This window comes from Dama dama, chromosome 22 (assembly GCF_033118175.1).
Source record: "Dama dama isolate Ldn47 chromosome 22, ASM3311817v1, whole genome shotgun sequence".
Taxonomy (NCBI): Eukaryota; Metazoa; Chordata; class Mammalia; order Artiodactyla; family Cervidae; genus Dama; species Dama dama.
In genome coordinates, this window is record NC_083702.1 from 18,096,273 (window position 1) to 18,109,659 (window position 13,387).

General features: G+C 39.0%; 1 protein-coding gene across 1 annotated transcript in view; it reads right to left on the reverse strand.

The window, feature by feature from the left end:
- Window positions 1-13,387, reverse strand: part of LOC133043053 (uncharacterized) — a 285,837-nt gene that overhangs the window by 26,214 nt on the left and 246,236 nt on the right. Inside the window, 5 exon segments of the mRNA XM_061123943.1 lie at window positions 3,602-3,916; window positions 4,643-4,957; window positions 5,035-5,127; window positions 9,457-9,774; window positions 9,855-10,163. Coding sequence (XP_060979926.1) covers window positions 3,602-3,916; window positions 4,643-4,957; window positions 5,035-5,127; window positions 9,457-9,774; window positions 9,855-10,163 — 1,350 coding nt within the window.

Genomic DNA, 13,387 nt, shown 5'->3' on the forward strand with positions numbered 1-13,387 from the left:
TACAGAACAGACTTTTGAACTTTGTGGGAGAATGTGAGGGTGGGATATTTCAAAAGAACAGCATGTACACTATCTATGGAGAAACAGATCACCAGCCCAGGTGGGATGCATGAGACAAGTGCTCCGGCCTGGTGCACTGGGAAGACCCAGAGGAATTGGGTGGAGAGGGAGGTGGGAGGGGGGATCGGGATTGGGAATACATGTAAATCTATGGCTGATTCATATCAATGTATGACAAAACCCACTGGAAAAAAAAATAATAATAATAAAAAAAAATTAAAAAAAAAATAAAATAAAATAAAGGGAACAGAAAAAAAAAAAAAAAGGCAGATACCAACACATCAATATCAGTAATTGCATTTACAGTAAATGGATTAAGATAAAACAAAATTGACACAAATGTTACTTGCAAAATGCCCATCTTATATTATGAAAGCAAAGAATAGTTGAAAGTAAAACGATGGGAAAAATGTACTAACTGTAACAAAACTGGAGTAGCTATATCAATGTTCCAGAAAGTAGACTTTAAGCCAAGATACACTAATTGAATTAAAGAGGGAATTTTCAAGATTATAATGAGATGCACCCTTAATAAAGATACTGCAGACAACAAAATTGAAGAAAGGTAACAGAGCATAACTTTGAAATATACTTGACAGAGTGAAAAGAAGAAATAGACAAAATCACAATCAAAATGGGGGATTATTACCATATCTTCTTCAATAGCATGCAGACCAAATGTACAAAAAAACAAAGAATACAGTAGATGTACAACAACATAATCAGCACATTTAACTAAGTAACACATAGAGCAATGCACCCAACACCGGTGCAAGAGTTCACATCACTGTAAATGCACTAGGAACTTCTATCAAAATGACCATAGAATAGGACAAAATCTTTCACTCTTTGAATTCATACAGAGTATTTACTCTGACCACAGTGGAATAAAATTAAGAACTAATAAGAAAATATTGTTAGCCACCTCTATTTGGGGAAATTCAGCAAGATCCTTCCAAAAACCACCTGGGTCTGGGAATAAATTTAAAACTTACAAAATATTGTGAGATAATGATAATAAAGATATGATAATAATGATAATAAACACAAAATAATGATATGATAAATTCTTCTAATGAAACTCAAGTAGAGCCTAAGGGAAATTTATACCCTAGATTTAGAGAAGAGGAAAGACTGAATGTGAAAAAAAGTAAGCTTCCAATTAAGAAACTAGATGAGAAAGTCTAAAGAATGTAGAATGTTGGGGTTAATTAAAAAAAGGAACAAAAATTAATGGAAAAGAAGGTAAGCATAATGTAGAAAATATAGAAGAAAACCCTTTAAATGTGGCTCATAGAAAATTGATGAACACTGAGCAATACTAATGCAGGGCAGAAAGAAAATGAAGTTAACAATACCAGAAATGAAAAGGGACATCACTGTAAATCATAGAGTTTTTGGTCATAGTTTTCGTGCTGTTGTTTGTTTGTTTTTTGGCTGTGCTGTTGCTCATGGGATCAGAGTTCCCAGGTCAGGGATTGAACCTGGACCCATGACAGTGAAAGCCCAGAGATTTAACCCCTGGATTACATAGTTTTATTAATACAATTTATACATTTAATGAGGATAAGTACACATAAAGTGTCCATTTCTCCACAGCCTTGCCAACACTTAATTTTCTAAAAAAAAAAAAAAACAGTCATTCTGACACGTGTGAGATGATATCTCTTTGTGGTTTTAATTTACATTTCCCTGATGATTGACAATGTCAAGCATTTTTTCATATACCTATTGCCATTTGTATGTCTTCTTTAGAGAAATGTCTATTCAAGCCCTTGGCCAATTTTTTAATTGAGTTATTAGGTTTTAAGTTTGTTGTTTTTTTTCCTCTTAAGTTGTGGGAGTTCCTTATTATTTTTGGAAATTAATGCCTTATATAATATGTGCTAGCTTGCTTTTTTTACTCTGTTGATCTTTCATTTGGTTTGTGGAAGCTTTTTAGTTTGATATATTCCCACTTGTCTATTTTTGCTTTGTTGCCTGTACTTTTTTTTTCCATTTATTTTTATTAGTTGGAGGCTAATTACTTTACAATATTGAAGTGGGTTTTGCCATACATTCTAAAGTACTGTTGCCTGTACTTTTGATGTCATTTCCATGAACTCACGAAACAATGTGCTTTTATTTTGTGATGGAGCTAAGATATCACATATCTAAAATGTAATTCCTATCTGGTGATGATGTTACACCATTACACATAGTAAAATAAATTCAGATAAATAAATAAATTTGAAATTAGGTTTGAATATACTTCAGTGGAACTACAAAATTGTTTGCAGAAAATAAAACTTGATTCAATGTTATTTTGAGGTGAAGTATGGTGTTTGAAACATTGCACTAAAGGCAGAAGTCAAATAAGTAAAACATTACAGATTTGATCACATAACCCCCCCCCGTACACATATACAACCTTAATAATATGTGTAAATATGGGGAAAATCTTACAAAAATATTTAAGAAAAACAGTAAGTGATGTTTGTTTATAAAGAGTTCCTATGAATAAATAAGAAATTTTAAAACATTCTAGAGAAAAAATATTGTCATGAAAGATATCTTAAGACAGTAATATAGGAAAGAAGATATTTTTGTATATAGTGTTTGTGAAAGTCACTCAGTCATGTCCAACTCTTTGTGACCCCATGGAGTATAGAGTCCATGGAATTCTCCAGGTGTGAATCCTGGAGTGGGTAGCCATTCCCTTCTCCAGGAGTTCTTCCCAACCCAGGGATCAAACCCAGGTCTCCCACATTGCAGGCAGATTCTTTGCCAGCTGAGTCACAAGGGAAGTCCAAGAATACTGCAGTGAGTAGCCTATCATTCTCCAGTGGATTTTCCAAATTCAGGAATCAAACTGGGGTCTCCTGCATGGCAGGCAGATTCTTTACCAGTTGACCAAACAGGGAAGCCCTTATGTGGATAAAAAAAAATGATGCTATGAAAAAAATAATACTCTCTTTTAAAATTAAGTATTTATTTGGTTGTGCTGGGTCTTAGTTGCAGCATGCAAATTCTTACTTGTGGGATCATAAGAGAAAAAAATTGTAACTGCATTTGGTGATGGATATTACTGTATGTGTGGTGATGATTTACCAATACGTACAAATACATAAACACTATCTTGTACACTTAGAACTAATATAATGTTATGAGAATTACATCTTAATTAAAAATGTTAACAAACAAGGTTGGAATATGTGGATAAAATCAGTTCCATCCTTACCTCATTTAGGCTTCTCTGGTGGCTCAGACAGTAAAGAATCTGACTGCAGTGCGGGAGACTCAATTGCGATACCTAGGTTGGGATGATCCCCTGGAGAAGGGAATAGCAACCCATTCCAGCATTCTTGCCTGGAGAACCCCATGGACAGAGGAGCCTGGCAGGCTACAGTCCATGTGGTCACAAAGACCAAGACTGAGCAACTAACATTTTCACTTAATATCATTTTGTGGACCCAAATTAAACTCATCATTTAGATTTTAAAATATCAAATCTCACTGCATCCTACAGGGTTGGTACAGACACACAGAAATAGCAAGTCACCTTCACACACGATATAGGCTTCCTCCTCTGGAGAACATGAAGCGTAATTCCAAGGGTCAGAAGGACACTGCCAGAGAGAGGTGTCAGTTTTCTGACAGCAGATTCCATCTGCCCACCGGGGTCTGGAACCTTCCCTGAGACCAACAGAAGAGTTGAGGGTTCCACTGTCCCCACAGTCAAGCTGTCTGCAGATGATGGACACGGTGATGTCTTCTATGGGGCTGCGGCAGACACTGCCCCAGGTCCCATTGTAGAAAACTTCCAGCCACCCAGCACACTGCTGGTCCTCACTCACCATCCTGAGGGCCAGGAACTCTAAGGTTGAAAGTGGAGGAGATGGGACAGAGTGAAAACTTTGTTGGATGTTTTAGGTTTTCCTTTCTTCCAGAAATGGTGAACATTCATCTCTGACGAGATACCCGCTAGATGACAAGACTGACATTGCCTCTCTTTTAACTGACTTTGTCCATTTGTGTCTGTCTTTCTATTTCTACCACAATGGTGTAGTGGATTTGAACTGAGAGGAAGACCAAACTGAGTGGATGCTGGTCAGGGAGCGGCAGCTGAATGCTGCTTCCTGACGAAATCTTTATTTTCCCCCCCAAACTTTAAAGAGTATGTCAAAGGGATGTGATGTGGATATTAGGGAGATAGGGATAATAATTAATCAAAAAATGTCCACATCCAAATCTCTGCAACCTGTGAAATAAATATGTGTTGTTTTAAACCACTAATTGGTAAACTGTTAGGGAAGCAAACGGAAACTAGTACCGTGGGTTTAAATTTTTTGTATGTAACTGGAGAGAGAGCCCTGCTTTCTAGAAAAACTGTAAGAAACGGCTCTGCCAGGAAACACTGCTGAAAAGAAAGGATAAAATCATCAGCTGCTGCAGGAGAAAGTGAAAGCACCTCATCTTCACGACTGCTGGAAAGACAGGCTTCATGGGAGGAAGCCTCCTTCTCTGGTCCTTTCAGCATCTCTCCCTCAGGGCTCAGACCCCGTCCCCCTCCTCCACCCTACGGACAGTGTGCAGCGCAGACCTGAGCAGACGACCCCCGCGTCCTCCTTGTGTCTGCAGTCATGCCGCCCCCAGCCTCGGGAAGGGCACCTCCACACGTGAGACTCATTTCCTGTGCAGTTCAGGTCGTCCAGCCAGATGGGCCCTGATCCCGCCCCGAAGTGAGCAGACCCCGTGGCATTGAGGGCTTCTCCACAGCCCAGCTGCCTGCACACCACGCGGGCATCGTCCAGGTCCCAGCCGTCATCACAGACGGTGCCCCAGGAGCCCTGCTCAAGGATCTCCACTCTCCCGGCGCAGTGACCGCCCCCGTCCACCAGGCGGAGCTGTCTGCTGTCTGAGGAGAGAGAAATGGGACAATGGCGCGGTGATTCCAGGGATTTAGTAGGGTCTTTTATCCTGTGGGACCCTCACCTGAGCAGTAGGGGGCGCTCGCCACTGAGGCCGCAGAGCCTGCTGGTTCTGACATAGAGTCGTTACACTGGGGCAGCACCTGGGTCTGGTTTCCTAAAGAAACAACAATGATCAGAAGTCTGGAAGGGCTCAAAAACAGGAAACTGAATTAAGGGAAATAATGACCTACTGATGGAGCCTAAGATGAAAGCTGTGACCGAGCAGTAAAGTTATCATGCTCTTAGTGTTCACCTTTTCCCTGGAGAGTTCTGCTTCTGACAGTACCACAATTTCTGTTTTAACCCAAGTGTTGCTGTAAGAATGAGTTAAGTAAGTTGTGTATCCCTAAATTTATCCCTGTGCTGTGATTAGCTGCTCAGTCTTGTCTGACTCTTTGTAACCCCTTGCACTATAGCCCATCAGTATCCTCTGCCCATAGGATTTTTCAGGCAAGAATACTGCAGTGGGTTGCCATGCCCTTCTCCAGGGGATCTTCCCAACCCAGGGATCAAACCCAGGTCTCCTCCACTGCAGGTGGATTCTTTACCATCTGAGCCACCAGGGAAGCCCAAATCTATCCCTAAGTAAAAGCAAAACAAAATTCTTTCTGAAGGATTTCTACAATTTCTTCAATGTGTGTCTTTAAAACAATCACTTATAGAGGGTGGGCTGTTTTGAAAGAACAGCATGTATATTATCTATGGTGAAACAGATCACCAGCCCAGGTGGGATGCATGAGACAAGTGCTCCGGCCTGGTGCACTGGGAAGACCCAGAGGAATCAGGTGGAGAGGGAGGTGGGAGGGGGGATCAGGATGGGGAATACGTGTAAATCTATGGCTGATTCATATCAATGTATGACAAAACCCACTGAAATGTTGTGAAGTAATTAGCCTCCAACTAATAAAAAAAAAAACAATCACTTATATAAAATAGATCTCATGAAAAATGGAAAGGAAAAAGGAGACGTTAGAAAGAATTTCCCAGGGTTTTCAGCTGCTAGAGTTACCTGACGAGAATATATATAGCCACGGTTAAAGTGCTTATGGAATTAATTGACAAAATGTGTATCTTTGTAGGGAAATTATAAAAAACCAAATACTTCTAGAGTGGAAAAACTTGTTAGCTGCAATTAAGAACTAAAGAATCAGTGTAGCTGTACATTAGCTCAGCATCAAGTAGAAACATCAAAATGCAAAATCAGAGGATATTCTTCAATTAATTCAGGTCACATAGCAAGAGTTCTGGTTATATTGTTGTATGGCAGTTTTTCCAGAAAACTTGACTCACTTCATTTCACTCCCTCAGTCATGTCCAATTCTTTGTGACCCAATTAACTGTAGCTTGCCAGGCTTCCCTGTTCATCACCAACTCCTGGAGCTTGCTCAAACTCATGTCCATCAAGTCGATGATGCCATCCAACCATCTCATCCTCTGTCATCCCCTTCTCCTCCTGCCCTCAATCTTTCCCAGCATCAGGGTCTATTCCAATGAGTCAGCTCATCTCATCAGGTGGCCAAAGTATTGAAGATTCAGCTTCAGTATCAATCCTTCCAATGAATATTCAGGACTAATTTCCATTAGGATCCACTGGATTGATCTCCTTGCAGTCCAGGGGACTCTCAAGAGTCTTCTCCAACACTACATTTCAAAAGCATCAATTCTTCAGTGCTCAACTTTCTTTATGGTCCAACACTTACATCCATACATAACTACTGTAAAAATCACAGCTTTGACTAGATAGGCCTTTGTCAGCAAAGTGACATCTCTGCTTTTTAATATGCTGTCTAGATTGGTCATAGCTTTTTTCCAAGCATCATTTAATTTCATGGCTGCAGTCACCATCTGCAGTGATGTTGGAGCCCAAGAAAATAAAGTCTGCCACTGTTTCCATTGTTTCGCCATCTATTTGCCATGAAATGATGGGACCAGACACCATGATCTTTGTTTTTGAATGTGGAGTTTTAAGCCAGCGTTTTCACCTCCTCTTTCACTTTCATCAGGAGGCTCTTCAGTTCCTGTTCGCTTTCTGCCATAAGGGTGGTGTCATCGCCATATCTGAGATTATTGATATTTCTCCTGACAATCTTAATTTCAGCTTGTGCTTCATGCAGCCCGGCATTTCACATGATGTACTCTGCATATAAGTTAAATAAGCAGGGTGACTATATACAGTCTTGACGTACTCCTTTCCCAATTTGGAAATAGTCTGTTGTTCCATGTCCAATTCTAACTGTTGCTTCTTGAACTGCACACAGATTTATCAGGAGGCAGGTAAGTGCTCTAGTATTTCCATTTCTTTAAGAATTTTCCACAGATTGTTGTGATCCAAAAAGCCAAAGCCTTTGGCATAGTCAATAAAGCAGAAAGAGAGGTTTTTCTGGAACTCTCTTGCTTTTTCTGTGATCCAACAGATGTTGGCAATTTGATCAGTATGAAAAGGTAAAACTTAGTAGCTGAAGAAAAAATATGTACTTAATTTTGCTTATGACTTTGGGTCATTAATCAGGAAAAAACTCAGTTTGGCAGTCTTTCAGTAGGGTCTTTCAGTGCTGCAATTAGATGTCACCTGGAGTTGAAGTCATTTAAAGACTTGTGAACTCTGGTTCTGTAAAGGATTTCCCAGAAGTGTCCTAAGTGTAGAGGAACATCATGCCTTCAACTGAGTTCAGAAAGAATTTACATATTCAGGAAGAAATGGGGCAGAAGGGGAACAGAGAAGGAAGGACACACCCACAACAGAGAGATTAAAGCAAAATATTGATACTAACATTTAGAAACCCAGGTAAAGGTCATAAAGGAATTTTTATATTGTTTCTCCAACATTTTTATGTCTCAACATACATCAAAATTTAAAGAATTAAAAAATGAAAACAAGTCAAAGATAATTCATTGCCAGGACACTTTCAGAAAAATACTCATAACATCAAAAATAAAATACCTAGGAGAAATCCTAGAAGATGGACAAAATCTCTGAGAGAAATTCAGGATCTAACTGAATGGTGGGATGTATTATGTCAATGATTTGGAAAACTCAACATTGTCAATGTCAATCATCCTCAAATTTCTATGTCTACTCTCAAATTTTTAAATCTAATCTCAATGAAAATACCCTTAAGCTTCTCTTCTGGTGAAAATGACAAGCTGATTTCTAAATTCATACAAAATACAAGCAACCAAGAATGACCAGCACAGTTGGTAAGAAAAGCAATGATATTAGAGGAGTTAATATAAAGTAACTCTTGTAAATTAAAATTATTCAGACTTACTACAAAATCTGAAACACTGGGAGATAGTGATAGACAAGGAAGCCTGGTGTGCTGCAGTCAGACATGACTTAGCCATTGAACAACAACAACTACAAAGTTATGATAATTAAGAAAATGCAATATTGGTGCAAGGATAGACAAATGATAATATGGAACAGAACAGAGAGTCTCAAATAAGACAGACATAATTGGTCTTCTGCTTATGACAAAGGCAGCACTGCAGTGGAGAAGAATCTTTTCAGAAAAAGATTCTGAGTCAGTTGGATGTCCACATGAAACCTGACCCTTATCTTACACAGATATCAATCCCAGAAGTAATGCACAATAATATGCAAGAGGAATATAATAAAATTTCCTTAAGATACTCCTAGAGAATATTTTTACAATCTTCAAATAGGCAAAATTCTTTTTTAAAGGCTATAAGAAGCATTAAATGTACAGAAAAAAGTTGTTAAGTTATATTTACATAAGATTAAGAAATGAGTTCATCAAAGGACACCATTTGATTAAGAAAAGGAAAATAAAAGACCAAGGGTTAAACATGGAAAATAAGTAAAACATATTTGCATCCAAAGACATTGTCATGGTAAGTTGCAATATCATATTTGTAAAAGTCAAGAACTGGAAACAACTCAGATTTATACTGTCAGTAGAATGGATCAGTACATGGTCATGTGATCATTCAAAGCATACTCTAAAATTAAAAAAAAAAAAAAGAAGTGCTACAATATACAACATCATGTGTGAATCCCAAACATAATTTTGAGTCTAGGAAATTAGATACAAAAGATGAAACATACTGCATCATTTTATATAAAGTTCAAACATTGATAAAACTCTCTATGTTGGTAGAAGTTAGGTAAGCGCTTTTCCCTGTTGAGGAGGGAGGACACAGTTACTGGGGAAATTCTCTTTGTCGCTCTGGATTGGTGTTCATACTGAGGTCTATACTTACTGCTGCTACATTGTTTTCTGATTTTATGTAAGCAGGATGTTGCTTAAAAATATATTATTCCCCTTCACACTTCTTGCCCTCAACTGAAAAATGAATGAACAATGAGACGATGCATATTTCACCATGAAATATCTGACTTTGAAGCCCGTTTAACCTCACTCCTGCTCTTGGAGACATTTCACCCTAGGAGCATCCTGAGTAGCCCTTCCCTCTCTCTTACCTGAGCAGATCACAGAGGCCGTGTTGCCATGGGAACAGTCAGGCCCACCCAGGGCAGTTACAGGGCAATTCCACAGGAAAGACTCTGCCCCTGAGCAGTGAAATCGGGCTGTTAGGATCTGATCACCTCCTTCCACCAAGTGTGGTCCTCTGGGAGTGGAGATGGCGACTCCACAGCCGAGCTGACGACAGACAACATTGGCATTGGCCAGACTCCAGTGGGAGGCACAGAGCTCTCTCCATCGTCCAGAAATGTTCATCTCCACCTGCCCCTCACACTGAGAGGAGCCATTTGTCATGAGCCGGACTTCTGAGTACACTGGTAGAAGAAGACAGAGTTTCAGCAAAATCACATAAACAGGGTGTTCACAGAGGTGAAAGGCCTGATGTGCATCTCACCTGAACAGACAACCTGAGCAGCTCCATTGTGGTGACACGTTCCCCCTGGACAGGGCACTCTGGGGCAGACCCAGAGCTCAGGCTCCTGCCCCTCACACCTGAACTCTTCAGCCCAGACCCGGCCTTCTGACTCTCTGAAGGGCACATGTCCCAGGACAGACACAGCCTTGCCACACCCCAGCTCTGCACAAATGACCTCGGCAGTGGGAAGTGTGAAGTTTCCATCAGACACTGGGGTCCAGGCTTCTCCAGAATACACTTCTACTCGCCCTGAGCAGGGTCCATCCCCTCCAGCCAGATGCACAAATCCTAAGAGGAAACAACAACAAAACCAGTGAGTGTTCATGGTACTGACTTGGCAACTGGAAACCGCACCTCACAGGCAATGGTGTGAAAGTTTTTCTTTTTAGGATTGGAGCATGCAGAGAGTCTTTGACAGTTAGTGTCATAATTGAATTTTCATGAGCACGTTTCTGAAGAGAAATCCAGAAGGATTACAAGGTCAGTTCAAAATGGTTGAATCCCAAGAACATACACTTTGAGACTGGTTAGAAATGTGAATTTTTGGTCTAGGAGCCTGGAAACTACAGAGCCCAATTCAGATCATTGGAATGGCTGAACACTGGAAACACATGTTGTAGCATTGGTTGGAGAAGTGGGTTTCTCATTTAGAAGCCTAGAACCTACAAACAGATCCAAGGACACTGTATAACATGCAGGCACTTAAACATAGAGATATGCAGACCAGAAGCCACCCAGAGGGATGTGGGCTATGAGATTAGACCTAGCATCCAGACAAGTTTAGAAAGCTTTCATAGGACTTGTGGGGCTAATATTCTGACCAGTTTTCTCTCCCAGAAGCTAGTCCTCAAGTGACTTAGGTTAGGGAAAGTCCTGAGGCTGGATCCATGAGGGCATGCCAACCCTGTAGGCGGGTGACGTCTCCAGAGAAGAAATATGGACACTATCACTAATTCACATTTATGTCATCACATCTTGTTTTTCTGACACTTTTTCATGCCAAAAAATTCCATGAATTTCTTCAGTGACCTCAGTGGGAAGGAAAATGAGTTAAGAAAAGGCAGAGTCATAGAGAGAGAGTCCCAGCCATCTGTCTTGAAACCCTGGGATTTGTCAAAGAATCTGGGGGTGAGTGTGCTCTCAGTGGGAGTTTACCAGATAGCTGAGTTTCCAGATCATCTCGTATTAAAGGTTTTTCTTCTGAAACAAGACTCATAGAAAATGCTAAGGGCTGATAATAATTTATTTTAATACTATCATGGTACTAATTCTAACCACAGAAAAATATGCATTCTTCTCAAGCACACATGGAATATTCTCCAGGCTAGGTTACAAATAAGCCTTAACAAATTCAAAAATATTAAAACAATTCCAAGTATCTTACATGACCATAATGGAATGGAACTAAAATTCAATAATGATCAGAAAACAGGAATTCATGAATATATAAAAATTAAACCACACACTCATATTTTAAGATTGTTTTCCTATTTCTATAAACAATGTTATTTAGATAGGAATTGAATTAAATCTGTAGATCACTTTGAGAAGTATAAGCATTTTAACAATAATAATTCTTTCAGGCCAGAAACACAGAATGACTTTCCATTGATCATATTGTCTTCAATTTCTTTCATGAATGTTTTACAATTCTAAAAGAAGATGGCATGTTGCCAAAAAGGGGGAGGAGGAAAAAGGAGAAGGAGGAAGAAATGAGCAAACAAGTCATAATTTCGAGAGTTCTAAGTTGAAAAAGGCTCAGTATGGATAAATATGCAAATATTTGTGGCAAACACTTGTTGAACAGGTTGTTAGCAGCCTCTGCTCCTCCCATCTACCACCTAAAATGCTATCCTTTCTCATTTCTCCCACTTTAGACAAGCAAACACCATTTTAAAAGATACAGATGGGTGGAAAAGCAAATCAGAAGAAGCAAATCTGCTGAAGAAGTAGGATGTAGGTGGGGTATATGGCATGCAAGGTGGGATCAAGGAAGTTTTGAAACTAAAGGAGGAAAACCAAAAGAAAAGTTCATCATTTGGTCATCAAAGGAACACATTTTGAACTGAGTGAAGATAACCCAATGAAAAAACTTTATTTAATTCATCAAGTACAATTCCCTGATTTCTGGGTGTGTTCTGATTATTTATTTCTAAAGTATTTCCTGGTAAAGGACTGCTTAGTGATGCCCGACATTCAACCAAAAAATTATTAGAACTTCCAAAAGAGAAAAATGTAACCCATAACACATTTTTTAAAAACAATCATTTAAAGCAGCTTCAGAAATTACAGAAATGATTGAATTGGCTAAAGAGGTCTTTAAACCCATAATATCAGTATGCTTAATGAAGCATAAAAATGAACAGGGAGAAAAATGAGGAAAGATAAACAAATGAGACTTCTGAAACTGAAAAATATAGTATTGGAATGAACAATTATTTGGATTAATTACACAAGAGACTAGACATTGCAGAATAAAAGAACTGGAAAGTAAAACACAGCAGTAGAGACTATCTAAACTGAATCAAAGAGAGTAAAAAGGCAGAAAAATATGAATGGAAATTCAATGGCATGTAGGACAATATCAAAATATATAAAATATGTGTATTTGGAGATTCAGAATAAGGGATGTGCAGAAAAATATTAAGAAAAGATAAATGACATTTTCCCAAAGTTATAGAAAACTGTAAACCCACTGGTCCAAAAACCTAAACAAACCCCAAACAAGATTATGAAACCATTCTCAGAAAACTTGATAAAACGTACAATTCATTGTTAAACAAAGAAACAAAGATATCTTAAGAGCCATGAGGGAAGTTTGACACATAATATACAGGGAACAAAAGGATAAGAATTATTTGCTGACTTTTTGTTGGAGGCAATGAAAGTCAGATGACAATGTAAGAACATATTTAAAGTATTGGGGTTAGGCATTTGTTATGCTAAAATTAAATCAGCTATGAAAATACTTTTCAAAACTGAATGAAAATTAAAATGATTTCAGGTAAACGAAAGATGATAGAATTGGAGGCCACCAGACACACACTACACAAAACTGCCTCAGAAAGTTCTTCAAGCTCAAGGGAGATGACAGCAGATGAAAACAGGGACCTCTCAAAGCTGTAGAGATTGTGCTAAATGTTGATTCTCTATTAGAAGGTTTAAGGCAAAAATATTAGCAACAAACTACAAGAGTCATAATAAATTTATAAGTAGAATGTATGACAAGGATAGGACCAAAGACAAGAATAGGGAAGTGGAAGAAAACTATAGTGACTGACATTGCATGTTGTGACATAATATCATTTCAAGGTAGAATGTAATTGAAGATTAATAATTCAACATTGGCCTTTCCCGGTGGTTCAGTGGTGAGGAATCCACCTGACAATGCAGGAGACATGGGTTTGATCCATGGTCTAGGAAAATTCCACATACCACAGAGCAACTAAGTCTGTGCACAACAACTAGTGAGCCTGTGCTCTAGAGCCCAGAGGCCATGACTACTGAAGCGT